The sequence below is a fragment of the Muntiacus reevesi genome, chromosome 21 (genome assembly GCF_963930625.1).
Source record: "Muntiacus reevesi chromosome 21, mMunRee1.1, whole genome shotgun sequence".
Classification (NCBI taxonomy): domain Eukaryota; kingdom Metazoa; phylum Chordata; class Mammalia; order Artiodactyla; family Cervidae; genus Muntiacus; species Muntiacus reevesi.
The window spans coordinates 19,609,628-19,629,382 of record NC_089269.1 but is presented as its reverse complement, the minus strand read 5'-3'; the positions used below and the strand labels follow the sequence as shown (position 1 = coordinate 19,629,382).

General features: G+C 34.5%; 1 protein-coding gene across 1 annotated transcript in view; it reads left to right on the top strand.

The window, feature by feature from the left end:
- The window catches only part of CHMP2B (charged multivesicular body protein 2B), a 29,730-nt gene extending 11,171 nt beyond the window's left edge, over positions 1-18,559 (top strand). The window contains exons 2-6 of the mRNA XM_065913714.1: positions 6,102-6,193; positions 10,158-10,352; positions 13,882-13,984; positions 17,768-17,874; positions 18,070-18,559. Of these exons, the coding sequence (XP_065769786.1) occupies positions 6,102-6,193; positions 10,158-10,352; positions 13,882-13,984; positions 17,768-17,874; positions 18,070-18,180 (608 nt within the window). The 3' untranslated portion in view covers positions 18,181-18,559. The remainder of the gene's footprint in view (positions 1-6,101; positions 6,194-10,157; positions 10,353-13,881; positions 13,985-17,767; positions 17,875-18,069) is intronic.
- The last annotated feature ends 1,196 nt before the right edge of the window (positions 18,560-19,755 follow it).

Below are 19,755 nucleotides of genomic sequence, written 5' to 3'. Positions count from 1 at the left end.
ATCAGTATGTTCACCAGCCTGGAAACTCTTCCAGTCTCTTTAAGAGTTTTTATAACCCAGTCTCTGGCTCTGCTCCCCTCCCTGAGGGATGGGGCTGAAAGGCCTCACCTTCTAATCAAGAATTTGGACTTTCTGGTAAGCGGCCCCATCCTGAACTCTCCAGAGGTACACTTCCTTAGATCAAAAGACATTTCTATCACTCAGGAAATTCCAAGAGTTTTGGGAGCCCTGTGCCAGGAACTCAAGACAAAGACCAAATATAAATTTTTCATTATATGACCTTAGTAATGAAAAAATGTATATTGATAACATTCAAGATAGGGGAACTATGTCCAAAAAATAGAAATTGGGAGGGCTTAAGTAGTGAGGATGAAAAGGTTGATGATTGTTTTGAAAGATGAGGAAATGAGAGCTTTCTTTGCTCTTTTGTTTAGTGTCAGTCTGTAGATTTCAGAGGATAAACATCATGTGTGTAGACCTAATTAAATTATATCCACCTAAAATTCATATGTAGAAGCCCCAACCCCTAATGTGATTGTATTTGGTGATAGGGTCTTCACGGAGATAACAGGTTAGATGAGGTCATGAGGGTGGAGCCCTAATCCAGGACGACCAATGTCCTTATAATAAGAAGAAAAGATACCAGAGAAGAGGCCATGTGAGGACACAAGAAGAAGGTGGCTATCTGCATGTCAAGGGAGAGGGCTCAGGAGAAACCAACCCTGCCAGCACCTTAATCTTGAACCTCTAGCCTTCGGAACTAGTAGAAAATAAAATTCTGTTGTTTCTGCCACCCAGTTTATGGTGTTTGTTATAGTAGCCCTAGCAAACTAATAAGTCATGTTTTTTAAGGATAGGATCCCAGCCAGTGCTCCATGAAACATTTCTACCCAAGAAATGCTAATAGAGGTTTCTTTAAAAGGATTCCTGGTTTAATGACTTCAGAGAATAATCGACCACATGTTCTTCCCTTAAAGGTTGACAATGTACTTTTGTATATTAAATGTTCTTAGAAGCCTTCAAGCAAAGAAATTGGTTTAAATTTTTTCAACTTGAACACATCCCAAATATATTTGCCTACAGACTATCTCCTTCCTCTTTTTTAAGTGAAACATGTTTCCCATCCAGAAGTTAGTGGGGGAGAGAGCTCCCTCTCTTCTCATCTCCTATATAGATACTGTATGGTTTCCTATTCCTTTGTGTAAGGAACATATAGAATGTGTCTTTAGTAAATCCTGAGTGTGAGCGGTCCACCAATATAACTTAACTGAGAAGCAGAGTAAGTAAAGGAAGAGAAGTAGATGTTTTGTAGGATATAGGAGCTCTGACCTCTTATTTTTAACTTTTATTCAGTCATTGTTGTTGATTTTATATAATGACTTGAAATGTTTTTCATTCTGTTTAACAGTATTATTTGTTGATATCTGTCTCTGTTTGTAAGGATTATGTTCCTGATAACTTTATTTTTTTGTTTTCCTACAAGCTTCACAGTCAGAGGCTTTGGAATCAGAATGCCTGTTGGGTGAAGCCTAGCACTTTTTCTCCCTTGGGCAGATTACCTCACCAAATACCAATTCCCGCCTCTGAAACAAGTGAAATAATAGTACCTACCTTTGGGGGTTGTTGAGAAGCACTTAATATACCTATTACTCAGTATAATTAGTTATTTTTATTCTGAGTAAAGTTTCATTATAATAAGAAATGTGTAGAATATAAGTTGTGATGCTCCATCACTACAAAAGATAATGGTTGCTGGCTTTACTGCTATTTTAATTGAGTTGAAATTCACTTAACATTAATCATTTTAAAGTGAACAGGTCAGTAGCATTTAGTACATTCACAGTGGTGTGTAACAACCATCTCTAGTTCTAAAACATTGTCATCACCATAAAATAGAGCCCTGTATCCATTAAGCAGTGACTCACCAGTCCCCTCTCTCTCTAGTTCATGGACATTTGGGTTGTCTGCACCTTTTAACTACTTTAAATAGTGCTGCATTTGTATAGAGTAATGGTTTAGGTACTTTTTTTCCAATTCTTTTGGGTAAATAGGAGGGAAATTGTGAGGTGAGTTGGTAATTTTATGTTCAACTTTTGAAGAACTACTGAACCTTTATCCACAATGGCCGAAATAATTTACATTCCCACCCACAAGAAGAACTAAAGAGCCTCTTGATGAAAGTGAAAGAGGAGAGTTGGCTTAAAACTCAACATTGAGAAAATTAAGGTCATAGCATCCGGTCCCATCACTTCATGGCAAATAGATGGGGAAACAATGGAAACAGAGAGACTTTATTTTGGGGGACTCCAAAATCACTGTAGATGGTGACTGCAGCCATGAAATTAAAAGATGCTTGCTCCCTGGAAGAAAAGTTATGACCAACCTAGACAGCATATTAAAAAGCAGAGACATTACTTTGCCAACAGAGGTCCGTGTAGGCAAAGCTATGGTTTTTCCGGTAGTCATGTATGGATGTGAGAGTTGGACTATAAAGAAAGCTGAGCACTGAAGAATCGATGCTTTTGAACTGTGGTATTGAAGAAGACTCTTAAGAGTCCCTTGGACTGCAAGGAGATCCAACCAGTCCATCCTAAAGGAAATCAGTCTTGAATATTCATTGGAAGGACTGATGCTGAAGCTGAAACTCCGGTACTTTGGCCACCTGATGTGAAGAACTGACTCGTTGGAAAAGACCCTGATGCTGGGAAAGATTGAGGGCAGGAGGAGTAGGGGACAACAGAGGATGAGATGGCTGGATGGCATCACCGACTCTATGGACACGGGTTTGAGTAAGCTCCAGAAGTTGGTGATGGACAGGGAAGCCTGCAAAGAGTCGGACACGACTGAGTGACTGAAGTGAACTGAACTGAACTGGCAATGTACAGAGCTACCATTCTCCACCTCCTCAACACTTATCCCCCCCACCCCCGCCTTTTTTTTTGGTTATAGCCATTTTGGCAAATGGGAAATGGTTTTTGATTTCCCTAATGAGTAGTGATACTTCGTATCTTTTCCAAATATTTGTTGGTATTTTCTTTGGCGAAATGTCTGTGCAAAGTGTTCACTCATTTGTTGAGTTGTCCTTTGTTTTTGAATTGTAAGAGGTTTATATATATATATGTGTGTATATATATATATATATATATATATATATTCTGGCTTCTAGACTCATATGTAATGGGCGTATATATTCTCCTATTTTCTACATTGTCTTTTCACTTAATAATGCTCTTTAGTCACAGTTTTTAGTTTTCATGAAGTCTGCTTTATCTATATTTTTCTCTTGTTGCTTGTGCTTTTAGTGTCATATCTAATAATCTATTGCCAAATCCCAAATCATGTAGATTTACTCCTATGTATTCTTCTAAGACTTTTATGATTTTAGCTCTTATATTTGAGTCATTCTTCTCTTTTAATTTTTAAATATGGTGTGAGGCAGGAGTCCAATTTCTTTCTTTTTTTTTTGCTCATGTAGCTGACTAGTTTTCCCAGTGCCATCTGATGAGGAGACTCTTCTATCTGTTGTAGTGGTGGTAGTTTTAAATTCTACCTCTTTACTGAAAAGGTGTTCTAATAAAATGATTAAGACCACTGATTTAGGAGACAAAACTTGGATCCAAATCTGGCATTACTACTCACTACCTTGTGACTTTGGGCACTTTATTTAAACTTATTAACACATATTTTCTGATACATGTGAAATAATAGAAAAGCCAACTCCATGGCATTATTGTGAACATTATACTGAATTGTTTTTCAGTTGCTAAGTCATGTCTGACTTTTTTGTGACCCCATGGACTGGAGCACCCCAGGATCCTCTGTACTCCACTATCTCCCAGACTTTGCTCAAATTCATGTCCATTGAATCTCTGATGCTATCTAACCATCTCACCCTCTGCCACCCTCTTCTCCTTTTGCCTTCCATCTTTTCCAGCATCAGGGTCTTTTCCAGTAAGTTGGCTGTTCATTTCAGGTGGCCAAATATTGGAGCTTCAGCTTCAGCAGCAGTCCTTCCAGTGAGTATTCAGAGTTGATTTCCTTTAGGTTTGACTGGTTTGTTCTTCTTGCAGTGCAGGGGAATCTGAAGAATCTTCTCTAGCACCACAGTTCAAAAGCATCAATTCTTTGGTGCTCAGCCTTCATTACGGTCCAACTCTCTCATCCATAAATGACTACTGGGAAAACCATAGCTTTGACTATACAGACTTTTGTCAGCAAAGTGATGTCTCTACTTTTTAATGCATTGACTAGGATTGTCATAGCTTTCCTTTCAAGGAGCAAGTGTCTTTTAATTTCATGGTTGCAGTCACTGCTTCCACTTTTTCCCCTTCTATTTGCCATGAAGTGATGAGACCAGATGTCATGACCTTAGTTTTTTGAGTTTCAAGCCAGCTTTTTCACTCACTTCTTTCACCCTCATCAAGAGGCTCTTTAGTTCCTTTTTACTTTCTGCCATTCGGTATCGTCCTCATTAATGGGGTTGTTGTTTCCTCTTGTAGTCTTTATTCTAGCTTGCGATTCATCCAGCACAACATTTCTCATGATGATACTCTGCATAGAAGTTAAATAAGCAGGGTGACAATATATAGCCTTTCATACTTTTGTCAGTTTTGAACCAGTCAGTTGTTCCATGTAAGTTTCTAACTGTTGCTTCTTGACCTTCATACAGGTTTCTCAGGAGACAGGTAAGATGGTGTGGTACTCCATCACTTTAAGAATTTTCCACAGTTTGCTGTGATCCACACAGTCAAAGGCTTTAGTGTAGTCATTGAAGAGAAGTAGATGTTTTTCTGGAATCCCTTTGTTTTCTCTGTGATCCAATAGAATGTTGAGCATTTGATCTCTGGTTCCTCTGCCTTTCCTAAGTCTAGCTTTTATATCTGAAATTCTTGGTTCACATACTGTCAAAGCCTAGCTTGAAGGATTTTGAGCACAACTTTGCTAGGATGTAAAATGAGTGCGATGGTGTGGTAGTTTGAACATTCTTTGGCTTTGGGATGAAGACATATTTTCCAGTTGTGGCCACTGCTGAGTTTTCTAATTTTGCTGACATGCTGATTGTAGCACTTTAACAGCATCACCTTTTAGAATTTTAAATAGCTGACCACATTTTGTCAGAACTCTTCACTATGACTTGTCCCTCTCGGGTAGCCCAGCATGGCATGATTCGTAGCTTTATTGAGTCACACAAGCCCCTTCGCCATGACAAGGCTGTGATCCATGAAGGTATCACATACTATATGTAAAGTACTTAGCAGGTTTCCTCTCAATGAGGGAACAGTTTGGCAAACATTACCATCCATATCTGTGATCTTTTGAAGTAATCACTATTCAGTAGCAATTAATCTAAATTATAGCCAATCAGTTAGACTAATACTTTAATTCTTAAAAAGGTAAGACTGATGGATCCTCATGAATTGAGATAAATGAGAAAGACATTAACAATGAATGGACACTTACAATATATCAGGTCATTGTGAGTGTTATTTGCACCTTCATGTTAATTTTTATATTTTATAAGAAACTGAGGTTTAGAGTGTTAGCTAACTTTACAAGAAACCATCACATAATGATCCAGTAGCAGAGGTGTGATTCAAATCCCTGTCTGCTTCATTGGAAGGCTGGCTGCTTCTCTTTGCTCTGTTACAATGATGATGACTTAGTGTAGAAAAAAAGGTTTAATAAACACATTGCCTCTCTTCCTTTTTGGAACTTCATATAATATTGAAGTAGGGAAGAGATGAGAAAGGTTCTGTGTGTGTGTGTGTTTGCTCGCTTGCTCGCATGCATGTGACATATATATATTTGTCATAAAAGCAATGTATAATAATCAGTTCTCTAAGGGAGTATTTTAGTGTGATTTATATATTCTTTTGACTAAACCTCAGACTATAGTGTATTTGTACTTCAGTGGTTTTTTATATAAACAATATTTATAATTCATTCTAACATTTGAATAATTTTTAGTATATTGAAACAAAAAAATTTAACATCTTGTAAATGTTTTTTTTTTAATTGAGGTTTCTAAGTCCAGTATTTTAAGTGGTATTAAAGAAGAGCTTACAATTCATACATTTGGGTTTCTTTTGTGATTCTCTTAGATGTAATAAAGGAACAGAATCGAGAGTTACGAGGTACACAGAGGGCTATAATCAGAGATCGGGCAGCTTTAGAGAAACAAGAAAAACAGCTGGTAAGTAGAACATTAAATTTCAGTTTAACTTTTCTAACAAATTTAGAAGTCAGTGTTGGAGTAATTAGCTAACTAGGAAAAAGACACATGGCAGGTGGTAAGTGATTTACTTTACTAAGAAATGGCACTTAGTACCTTCCTGCAATTTCTGCTTCCCTTTGTTTACTGTGTCATTCTCCTGATTTTTATCAGGAGTCTTTATTCTGCTGAATATAAAGTCAATTTATTCTTCTGTCTGTGAAAGACATAAATGCCTAGGAAGAAATATTGCTCAAAACAGCCATCTTCTTCTCAATCAACAGCAAACATAAAATAGTCCTAGAACACAGGAGACCTACACAATATTGTAAAGCAGTTATTCTCCAGTTAAAAATAAATAAATAAATAAAAGAGAAAACAAGAGAGGGTTGCAAGAAAATAACTATGTTAACCAATGGGGTGTCTTACTTTATATTTTAACTCTCATTGACAATGTCTGTGATAGTGAATATACTTTTAAAATAGATTGGCTATCTTTAAGAATTTTTCTCTTATGTTTTTAAATGTATATTGCTTAAAACATTTTTAAAAACCAACATGGTTGAGGTATAGTTGACATGCAATTGATTGTCCATGTTTAAAGCAAATAATTTGACACATTTGACATATGTATTAACTCATGAAACCATTAATACAGTCAAGCTAATAAACATATCCGTCATCCCCAAAAGTTTCCTTATTCCATTTATAATTGCTTATACCCACCCCCTTTCTCCCCGTTTCCTCCTCAGTTAGGCAAACACTGGTTGTCATTGTAGATTTTACATTTTCAAGAATTTTATATAGATGAAGTCATAAAGTGATTTCATTTTTATGTGGCTTCTTTCATTCGTAATTATTTCGAGCTTGATCAGTGTCATTACATGTATCATCATTTTTATTGATAAGTGTTATTCCATTGTATGGACATTGCAAAATTTGACTATCCATTTACCAGTTAATGAACATTTGGGTCATTTCTGGCTCATTTCAGGGTTATATTGATCCTGTGCTACTTTCCTCGTATTCCTGATACTTTTTGTTGCTGGTATATAGAAATACATTCGTTTTTTTGTACATTGATCTTTTATTCTGTAACCTTCCTAAACTCACTTAGTCTAGTAGTCTTTTTGTAGATTCTATTAGGTTTCTACATAGACAATCATGTCATCTGTGTAAATAAAGTTTTTCATCCTTTTATCATTAAGTATATTAGCTATAGGCTTTTTGTAGAGGCCCTTTCTCAGGTTGAAGTTCGTTTATTTAGTTGTTGAGAGTTTTTATCAGGAACTAATTTTGTCAAGTGCTGTCTTTTTTTGCCTCTATTGAGATGATAATTATGTAGTTTTTCTTCTTTAGTCTGTTAGTATAGTGAATTACATAACTGATGATTTTCCAATGTTGAATCAAACTTTTGCTATTGGGATAAACTTCATTAGTAATGATGAATTTTTTAAAAAATATTTTATTTCAATTTATTGAAATTTTCATAAGAATATTAGTATCTCTGATCATAAGAACTGTTAATTTGTAGTTGTTTTTTTGTGTGGTGTCCTTATGTAGTTTAACATCAGAATACTGCTGACCTTAAAGCGTGAGTTGGCAAGTGTCCCTTTCTGTTTCATTTACTGGAAGAGCCTGTGTATTTCTTTTTTAAACGTTTGATCAGTTTCATCAGTAAAGTCATTAGGAGTGAAGTTTTCTTTGTGGATAGATGTTTGAACTAAATAAAAATCTCTTTGTGGCTAGATTTTTAAATTCCAAAATTTGCAATTTTTAGAAAATAGGTATAGAATGGATCAAAGTTTCTACGTTTTGAATGAGGTTTGGTAGTGCACATCTGTCAAGTAATTTGTTCATCTCTACTAAATTTTAAAATGTAATAACATTGTGTTTGTAATATTTTCTTACTATTCTTTAACATCTTTTGGTTGTTAAGTGATACCCTCCTCTGCATTTTCAATATTTGTCATTTGTGTATTCTCTGACTCAGTTTTTTTCTCTCTTCTGATTCGCAGTGGTTTATCAATTTGATCAATTTCTTATAAAAGAAAAAGCTTTTGATCTCATTAATTTTATGTATTTTTTACCTTCCTAGTTTATAGATTTCGTCTTATGTTTATATATTGCCTTCTTTCTATATACTTTGTATTTTATATTCTCTGCTTTTTTCTACTTTCTCTATTTTGAAGCCTACTAGATGCTCAGTTTTTCTAAATGTAAGCTCTAACACTTGAATTTCTAAGAACTGTTTTTACTGCAGCTCACATATTTTGATATGTGCATTTTTATTTTATTAAGTTCAAAATATTATCTCATTTCCCCTGTGATTTTTTTTCTATGTTATTATTGTTGTTGTGACCCCATGTACTGCAACACGCCAGGCTTGCCTGTCTTCCACTATCTCTCAGAGCTGGCTCAAACTTATGTCTGTTTAGTTGGTGATGCCATCCAACCAACTCATCCTCTGTCTCCCCCTTCTCCTCATGCCCTCCATCTTTACCAGCATCAGGGTCTTTTCTAATGAGCTGACTGCATCATGTGGCCAAAGTATTGGAGCTTCAGCTTCAGCATCAGTCCTTCCAATGAATATTCAGAGTTGATTTCCTTTAGAATTAAGTGGTTTGATCTCCCTGTTGTCCAAGGGACTCTCCAGAGTCTTCTCCAGCACTACAATTGGAAAGTATCAATTCTTGCGTGACTTATTTCAAACCATGTTGCCTAATTTCTGCTTGTTATTTTCCTTTCTTATTTTTCTTACTGCCTTCTAGTTTAATTTCACTGTAGTTAGAGATCGTACTTGTAGGATTCCAATCCTTTTATTTTTGTTGAACCTTATTTTCTGATCCAGAATGTGGTATATTTTTGGTAATCCTTTTTTTTTTTATGTGCACTTGCAAAGAGTATTCTGCTGTTGGCGATGGAGTTTTTAGTGAATGTTGGTTAGGTCAAGTTGGTGATAGTACTTTTATAAATCTGTATCTTTATGTTTTTCTGTCCACTTGTCCTAAAATACAGCAATATACTTAAGAAAGGAGTTGTTGATGTCGCTTATGCTACTTGTGTTTTTGTCTGTTCGTCCTTTCCGTTGTATCAGTTGCACTTCATAAATTTGGAAGCGCTATTTAAGGTACATACACAGTTAGGATTGGTTTGACATCTTTATGTATTAGTTCCTTTATTATGAAATGCCCCCTTTTATTCTGGTAATATTCCCTTTTCTTTCTTTTCTTTTTTTTTTTAACCTAGTTAATGTAACCACTCCAAATTTCCAGATTTTGCTAAGTATTTATATAGAATATATTTGTTCTATCCTTTTACTTAGCTTTATTTAGCTTTGTTTTGCTAATTAAAGTTGGTTTCTTGAGTTAGCATATATTTTTAATGTTCTGAGAAGGAAATGGCAACCCACTCCAGTATTCTTGCATGGAGAATCCCATGGACAGAGGAGCCTGGCAGGCTACAGTCCTTGGGTTCACAAAGAATCGGACACGGCTTAGCAACTAAACATCATCTAATTTGCCAATCTGTCTCTTACTGAAGATAGTAAATGGACCTTTTCATTGAAGATAGTTGTCTGTATTACTAGCTTCAAATCGACCACTGTACTCTTTTTTTTTTCTTTGCTATCCTCTACCAATTTCTCATTTGATTTATTTTTTCCTACCTACTTTTGGATTGAGTTTTTAAATTTTCTTTTGGGCTTTATGTGAGTATTATTTTGTAGACTTGCTTTGTATGTGTAGAACACAGTACTAGTTCCTTCTTATCCATATAAACATGTAAAACAATTTGCCCTCTCAAACGACTATTTGTATGACTTTGTAAAAGCCTCTTTCTTCATAATCAGGGTGAAAGGGTGTAATGTATATGCTCTGTCTGTTCTTCTCAAATCACTGGACTCCCCCTTTAATGATCTTACTCCTTCTGTTATTTCCTCTGTTAGGAATTAGAAATTAAGAAAATGGCCAAGATTGGTAATAAAGAAGCTTGCAGAGTTTTAGCCAAACAGCTTGTACATCTAAGGAAACAGAAAACAAGAACTTTCGCTGTCAGTTCAAAAGTCACTTCCATGTCCACTCAAACAAAAGTGATGAATTCTCAGATGAAGATGGCAGGAGCCATGTCAACTACAGCAAAAGTAAGTGGGGACCTTTATATCCATAGCTTTGTGATTTCATCTGAGATGTTTAAATATCACCACTCAAATTAGCTTTAAAGCTTCTTCATATATATATATATATAAATAACATATATATGGTAGAGAATCTTTGTAATTTTTAATCAAATGAGTTATAATTAAACATAATCCAGATAAATATTTCTAGACTTTTTATCAATTTGTTTTAATATAAAATTTTTATTTTAGGTACTTCCACTGTTCCAGGATTACATGTAGCTTCTAAGTTTTTTAAATTGACTTAAAACATTATTTTTTTTTCCTTAAATTTTAAAAAGATTTTGGTACTTCTTATTTCATATGCTGTGTATTTTGATATAATAATTTGAATTATAATTTCCTCTTGATTCATTTTCATGAATGTGTCAGAAAGATGCATGAGTATTTTCAGAAGAATTTATCAGTTCATTTTATCAGGAATCTATTTAACTTACAGTCCTTATATTAAAAAAACAATGGTTTTTACTGTAGAACTTAAAAGACTATGAGCCTTTCAGACATTTAATAAAGAATGAGCTCATTGATGTGTATTAAGAACTGTGAAAGACCAGAAGGAGTTCAAGACATAGGCTCTGCTTTCACATATATTACATAGTTCATTTTGGGGGTGGGAGAAGGTTCAGATGTGCTAAGAAGGAAGCTTTACACTCTACAACATTCTATGGTCCATGTTTCAGTGAATTATGCAGATCCTTGAATAGAATGATGTGAGAGACTTTCCGGAACCAAAGTTATCAGTAGGCTTTAAATAAAAGGAAGAAAGAGTATGAATATGAAGCACTAAAAGAAAAGATTAGCCACAGAGGAGAGAAAGTACAGGGTTATATATATATTAGGAAAATAGTCCATAACCATTAATTCTCATTATTTGCAGTAATTACATTCTGTAAAGTTTGAGGAACACTGAATTAGGGAATATCGAGCCATTGTTCCTAGGGGAAATGGAGGGTTAGGTTCCTGTGAGCCTTTGATCACAATTGTTGTTAACTAGTCTAGACCATACTTCAGCCCTATGCTTAGGGGAGCATTTTAAACAGTGCAATCACCAACCAAAAGCAAAAAAGTAGACCACAAAGATGACACTAATTTCCATTATTAGTGCTGAATTAAGATGACAGGGTGTCATCTTGGGAGACCTAAATTGGAGTTATGCTTGTTGGGCAACTCAAACTTTGTGCTACTCTATGCATGTCCACAAACAAGCATAAAAGTTCTGCAAGTATTGACGTGAGGTTACAGATACATTTTAGTGAGTAGGCAGATTCACAAATAAGGAGTCCAGAAACAATGAGGATTAACTAAAATTGCCTTTTAGACCATAAAACACATGAAGTAGAATGTGCCCATTTTATGTACAGTAAGTACAGTGGCACATGGTGTTCCTTAAAAAACAGATTGTTTCAAAGCTGTTTATTCTGAATAAAGCTTGTTCTGTCAGTTTACTTACTTTTGATGGATCTTAGTCATTTACAGTGGAAATGCATGGTTAAGAGCAAAAAAAAAGTTTGTTTTCCTTTTTTGGTTTTACAAATCAATAGAACTAAATGTCTGTCTAATTTGAAGATAAGGTCCTATCTGAAGATCACACACCTGGGCTGGATAACTTTTCAATAATGTTGAGGAGGAAGACAACTCATTTTGCAATTTTATGCAAGTGATAGGGGAAGAAAACATACCTAATGTGGTCCTGCCATATAGCAATGTACGAATTAGAATTTTCAGTTAAATTTCTTAAAAATTTGTTAATTCAAGAAATCTTTGTTTAGGCCCTCTAAGTAGGAACTATAATAAGTGATGGGGATGAAATGGGAAGCATAACCAGGCAAGTGCTGATTAAAGTCTATTTCCAAAGCAGCCCATTTGAGAGGTAGTTTTAGTTCAGTGATAGGGCGTCCCTGGTGGCTCAGATGGTAAAGAGTCTGTCTGTAATGCAGGAGACCTGGGTTCAGTCCTGGGTCAAGAAGATTCCCTGGAGAAGGGAATGACTACCCACTCCAGTATTCTTGCCTGGAAAAATTCAATGGAGAGAGGAGCCTGGGCGGGCCACAGTCCATGGGGTCATAAAGAGTTGGACATGACTGAATGACTAACACTTTTACTTTTTTTCCCTTTAATTCAGTGATTAGAAACATGAGCTTTGGAATCAGATTACTTGGGTTCATACCTTACTTGATAGCTGTGTGATCTCGACAAGCTCTTGATTCTTCATTTGTAATAGGAAATGGTAGTACCTAGTACATAAAGACTTGTTAGGTTTAAATGTATTTAACTTTAAATATTATTATATTGAATACATATAGTGCTTAGAACAGTGCCTGGCACACAGAAATAATATATATCGGCATTAGCTGCTCTGTTATCACTGTCAGCGTCGTAGTTGTTATTAGTATGTTTTTGTAACAATACTGTAATTTGCAAGTAAAGTCATATAATTTACACCAATACATAAAACAAACTTTTATCTGTAGTGCGTAGGATTTAACAGGAACATCTGTTCTAACCTAGGGTGTCGGAAACTGCTGCCCTAAGGTGGGAAACTGAAATCTGAAGTATTTATAGTGAAAGCAAATAAAGAAGAGCATTCTAGCAGAGGGACAGTACGTGCAGAGGTCCTGTGGTGGGAGGGAACACAGTACATTTAAGGAAATAGAAGATCAGTGCATCTAGAGGGCAGTGGTGCAGAATGAGACTGGCTTGTTAGGCAGGGTTAGGATGTTTGGTCTCACAGGTCAATTTATGGAATTGGGTTTTCAGTGCTAAGAACAACACAGAGCCCTTAGAGAATTAGGTATGTGTGAGCTGGTGGGGGGTGGGAGGGTACAGTGTTGTATTTGAAAAAATTACTTTGGCTGCAGCATGCATAAAAGACTATGTTTGCTTCCTATCTTTGAACTGACATATTTTATATAGCACACATACAATAAACACATATACCCAGCTACATATATGATAATATATAAAATACTCTGGCCATACTTGATATCATTAATTTGTTTTAATAAAATTAGTTGTGAATATAAAATATTCATGTTTTTTGCAAAGCTCAATGTTTTTATCATTTCTTGAAATCATGGTTTTAAATGAATAAATAGGTTAAATATGTGTCCTATAATTCAGACATGAAAATTTTTGGAAAAAAATTAAATTTTTTTTTTAAATTTAGACATTACCTTCTTGCCACATAATAGACAAATGTAGTTTTCCTGTATAAGTAGCAATGGATTTTGTTAGCAGTATTTTTTTATTACTTAATTTTTTGCCTACTGTTCAGATGAGTTTTTCCACAGTGGTCTTTATTATATAGATGTTAAGCAGATGGTTTCCAAATGAGTAGTTTAATTTTTTTTTATAATATTAATACTTTTATGTTTGATTATGGCAGAATGTTTATCTTTTAACAAATCTACCTCTATTGATGTATTCCCTTTGGACTTATTCCATAGTAAAATTTTCATAATTATGTAACATGAATCTTTTCATATATTTAAAGACAATGCAGGCAGTAAACAAGAAGATGGATCCACAAAAGACATTACAAACAATGCAGAATTTCCAGAAGGAAAACATGAAAATGGAAATGACTGAAGAAATGAGTAAGTTTAATAAGTTGTAATGAAATTTTCCATATTTTCATCTTTGAATTAGCAAGTTTATTTACTAACTACCTCATATGTTCATCCATGAAGGCACAAATGAGAAAAGAAATGATGCAGCTCCCTTCTAAATAGATGACTGTATTGGAATTTCATCGAGTTTTTGTGTAAAGCTCCAAATTCTATTAACATTTAACTGAAAGAAAAATGTAAAATATGTGATGCCATATTTCTGTGCTATTTGGCCTCAGCAGTTTTACTTTATAGATTAGAGAATCAAAACCAACTTGTGAATAAAACAATGCTTCCTAGTATAAGTTAGATAATTTAAGAGTTTTGTTGATTATTTCATACTGTAGAAGATCTGTAAATATATAGAAGATATATTTATATATTTTCATATTATAGAAGATCCTATATATTTCATACTCTAGAAGATCTATTTATATTAGAGGTAGAGATAATGGAGCTCTTTTGTTTTCTTTTCCCCCTTCCAGAGTCTAAATTTAATATTTAATTTTCTTCTTGTTGAGTATAAACTACATACTGTGGTAGAAATATGAGGAATAAGAGGAATAAGGCTATAAACAAATTTATCATTATACCACCTATAGTGTTGATATTATTTATTTCTTTCCTGTATTTTTCTATATCTTATAAAGTGCAATAATATAGATGATTTTGAATCTTGCCTTTAATAAACATAGTAGTATAACATAAACATGTCCTCATAACCTTGAATTTTATGTTTTTTTAATGGCTTTAATATTCTGTAACATCAATATATATATCCTAATTTATTGAACAATTCTTATATTGGTTGGTAAGATTGTTTTAAAATGTTCAGTTTATGTGACAGTCCTTTGGTAAATATGTTTCTGTAATATCTTATCTGAATTTCTTCAGTGTTCTTAGACTATGAACTTTTATAACACTTTTGGTTCATCAGTTCAGTTCAGTTGCTAAGTCATGTCCGATTCTGTGACCCCATGAACCGCAGCACTCCAGGCCTCCCTGTCCATCAACCAACTCCCGGAGTTTACTCAAATTCTCGTCCGTCAAGTCAGTGACGCCATCCAATCATCTCGTCCTCTGTCATCCCCTTCTCCCGCCTTCAATCATTTCCAGCATCAGGGTCTTTTCAAATGAGTCAGTTATTTGCATCAGGTGGACAAAGTACTGGAGTTTCAGCTTCAGCATCAGTCCTTCCAATGAATACTCAGGACTGATTTCCTTTAGGATGGACTGGTTGGATCTCCTTGCTGCCCAAGGGACTCTCAATTTGGTTCAAACTACCAGATTATTTCAGAAGGACTATCCAGTCTTTATTTCACCGATAACAAATGAGTGACCTTTCACAGCACCCTGGTCAACGTTGAATTCTTACTTGTATAATACATTGAATTGTTACTTGTATAATACTTCAAAACTGGCATCATTGTTTCACAAAGATATTGTCTAACTATTTTACAGCTATATAGGGATATGTCAGTGTAGCTGTTGTTTATCTCCTATTTTTACCTCCAAATTTTAATTTGACAGCATTTATTGTATAAAGTAGTATCTAAATTACTAGGATTACTAAATTCAAGCCTAGTATTTTATTTCAGAGTATCTATTTTCCTTCTGTGGTTTAATGACCCTGTGCTTCCTTGGTTGCTCAGATGGTAAAGAGCCTGCCTGCCATACAGGAGACCTGGGTTTGATCCCTGGGTTGGGAAGACCTCTTGGAGAAGAGGGCAATGGCCACCCATTCCAGTATTCTTACCTGGAGAATTCTCTGGATAGAGGAACCTCATGGGCCACCTTTCATGGGGATCCAAAGTGTCCGTCATGACTGAGCACACATGCATATGTCTTTGACAGTTTCAAAAATTCTTTAGTTTTTACTTTAACCTTTACTTTTAAAAATATAATTTTTCAAAAACATCAGTAGTGAATTTTTAGTGACTGAGAGAATTGTCATTTATATAATGATCATAGTATCTAACATGTTTTGTGAATTCCAGTGATGGCACAGGTGTGAGCAGGTCTTAGTGGAGGAATTAAATATTCCATTAAGCCATAATGAAGAGAATCAATAAGCCTGTATTTAAAACTTGTATTTTTCATAGTTGTTCTCATTTGTATTTTAGTAATTTGCAAATCTGAAAGAATAGTAGTTATTAGTGGTTACTCATTTTTTTCAGTAAAGTGTATTCACATTAGTATTTTCATCCAAAGATAAATACAAGGTTTAGATGGACATATCTTTTTCAAATTAGAATTTATATTTTACAGTGTTGTTCCAATGCTTGTTCACATTCAGGTTTTGGAAACAAGATCTTTGGGAAATTTTTATTACATCTTTAATTTTGTTAACACTTTTCCTGAAAGCATTTTTCTCTGCTAATCCTTGGTTACACTATTCCGGTGCTTCTTCTCTGTCCTCTTCTTTCATTTTTTTCTGTGAGTAGTTTTTCATTCAGGCCCTTTTTAACTCTAACCTGGACTCTCTACAGCCCTTGTTACTACACTACCATCTGAGTATCACTGCTAAATAATTTTTCTGGAGGCTTACTTCTAAGCATGCTGATAAGATTCCCATAGTGGCACTTTTCTAACTACAAAAATAAAGTCCCATATTGTAAATCAAAAACAATTTTCAGGTCAAGCCCCTTTCTTTTCTCAATGCAAATATTGAGGCCCACAGTGGTAAAGTGACTTCCCATAAAGTTGCCCAGTTACTAAGTTTAAGAACTGAGATACTAAATAAAAGTTTAGCATTCACTTTACTTCTTCAGAGATGGTGTTCCTTTTTTTTTTTTTTTTTTGGCCTTAAGCTCTTTAGCTTTTTCCAGTTGATTTTATACTATTAAACTAACAGAAAATCAAAATTATCAACCAATGCTCAGTAGAGATCTTAACCAATATCAAGCTTTTTTAGCAATGTCAAGGATACAAGCTATTAAGATACTCATGCAGAACAGAGAGAGGGGCAGGGCCATCCGAAATGACTCTCCAGATCTTTTCTTCCCATAACAGACATAAGCATCACAGATGATATGTCTAATCCGTTTGCTTATTTCATGTTGAACAGAACATTTACAAAGTGTAGGAAATATGTTAAATTTATACCTCAAATGATCACCTATCTTATGTGTTATTTTGGAGGAACTCATAGATATAAACCCATACATTGTAGCTACAACAATCCTAAAATGAAAACAGCCTGCTAAGTTCATAACGGGGACTCTTGCAGGCAAGTATTAGTCTGTTTACCAGACACCCAGTTAATTAGCAGGTTACTCACAGAAAGGTCAGGGTAGGCTGCTTGTCTTTCTTCCTCTGGCACCTTCCCCAGTGATCATGTTAATAGCGATCATAGGCCAGTTTTTTTAAATTCTTTCCTTCCCAACCACTTTCCATTTATACATCTTACATAGCCAAACAGAAGAACTTACCCTTCCTTACATGTGTCCCTGTTGCGTGTCTTTGCTCACGCTACTGTATTTCTATGTGTCCTTCGGTGACCATCTCAAGTATTTTTTCCTTCCAGGTGGGTGTCATCTCTTCCTTTTGAAACTTTTATAATCATATACCTTTCCATTTATCAGAATCTGTTTTTTTCTTTCTTCTTCTGTTCTCCTTAAATGTAAACTACCTAAGGTATTTACTTTTCTCCATCTATTCATAGATTTTATTTGCACTGTGTAAATTACATTGCTGGGCCTTTTTCTAAAAATATAAGCCCAACCTGAAATCTGCTTGAAAGTAACTTTTGCTTCCTCTTCTCCCCTCAAGTCAATGACACGCTTGATGACATCTTTGATGGCTCAGATGATGAAGAAGAAAGCCAAGATATTGTCAATCAAGTTCTTGATGAAATTGGAATTGAAATCTCTGGAAAGGTAGGAACGAATGTTCTATTCTCTCAGATGGAAATACTTTCTCTTCACTTCATTGTTTTAAGTTTTCCTTTATGTTAGGTGTATGGTTTTTAATATTTGTTTGAAAAGTAAATTACACCTCTTTGCAGCACATCCTTTATGTCCTAACCCGAAAGTTTGTTAATACACATTTTTTTTTTCCTCTCTTTAATATAGATGGCCAAAGCTCCATCAGCTGCCCGAAGCTTACCATCTGCCTCTACTTCAAAGTCTACAATCTCTGATGAGGAGATTGAACGGCAACTCAAAGCTTTAGGAGTAGATTAATCCAAAAAGCCATTATATTTTGCCTATTATAATTATTTAGTATAAACCAGGCACAATGAAGATTCCTTTTACAAAGCACATTTATTTTGCAAAAATGAAGACCATGGTAAACAGTTGTTTCCTAACCCATGGCTATTTTGACTCTTTTGCCAAAGAATGACAATGATGCAAAAGTGGGAACAGTTTGGATTTTAATTAGAACTATTTGAGAGTGATGATGTGTAAAATGTTGACTTCTTTTCTGCATGGCCTAGAGAAATTATATTCATTCCTTAGTGTATTTATGTTCTGAATCTTTTTACACAGAATGCAAATCTTGTTAAAGCCATGAGGCACCAACTTAAAGAGACTTGTAAGAATATTAAAAGTATACCATTAATTCTGTGTCTGTTACCTGTCCTTTGTAAGTGATATGTGTTATGACCATAGGCGGTTCAGCTGCCAAATTATTTTTAAATCACCTAAAAGAAGAGTGCTATTTGAACATCTGTGTTAAACAAAACCTGTTATGAGCTTTTCTTTTCTTTTCCTTTGGGAGAACATTCTACTTGGTAAGTTTATTACCTTTGAAAATGTGCTTGACACCTGCCTTAAATAGTACAAACATATTGTGCACATCTTTAAATTATTTTAACTGACAGAAAAGAACTTCATTTTAAACTCAAATTGAAGCCTCTTACAAAAATTAACCAGGCTCTTTTTTTAAAGCTTATGAAGTGAATTAAATATAATTAGCAAAAACAGACACTGAATTAATAACATTTTATATTAATAAAACAATATATTTTGGTCTTTCTTCCCAGAACTGAGGAGATTTCCTCCATGTGAATTATAATTTAATCTCTTTAGTTTTGAATTGTATTAATGTGTATATCAAACCTTCACTGAGGTTTGATGAAGCCATCATCCTCAATTAAGTAACACTACTATGACAGTACTCAACCTAAATTTTAAAAATTAGCATTTTTTCTTGGTAAATAAACTACAACTTTGTCAGAAGTTACTGCCTGAATGTGTATTAATGTATTAACTGCATTTTTTAAGGTAAAGTTGCTATGGTATTTAATGTATGTATAGAAAGTGAGAAGAAATGAAGACATGGCAGATTAGTTAGATAGAATTTAGAATTAGGTTAGCTTTGAAAAACGATGTTGTCATATATGGATTTTAGCACATCCCACCCTTTAAAAACTCTTCTGGAGGAGATCAAATAAATAGCTGTAACCTGGTTAATTTGGGACAATGGATGTTTTGGACTAATATGGACAACATAAATACATTTTAGGACTAGTGGACATATGGTATAAGGATTGAGAAAAATGAAAACCTAAACTTTATAATCCATAAACCATTTTATAATGTTCAAAGGTAAGATTCCATTATTGATAACATTATATACATTCACCCTGAACATTGATGGGTCAAAACATTTTACTTGATTATGGAATGTTAACACAGGACTTGTTTTGTTTCTTGGATGTACATAATAATGCCAACTAACTTTATTTACTTTCTTGTTTACATGTGGGGGTTTTTGTTTTTAAAATTATTTTGTTAAAAAAAAACCTCAGTAAA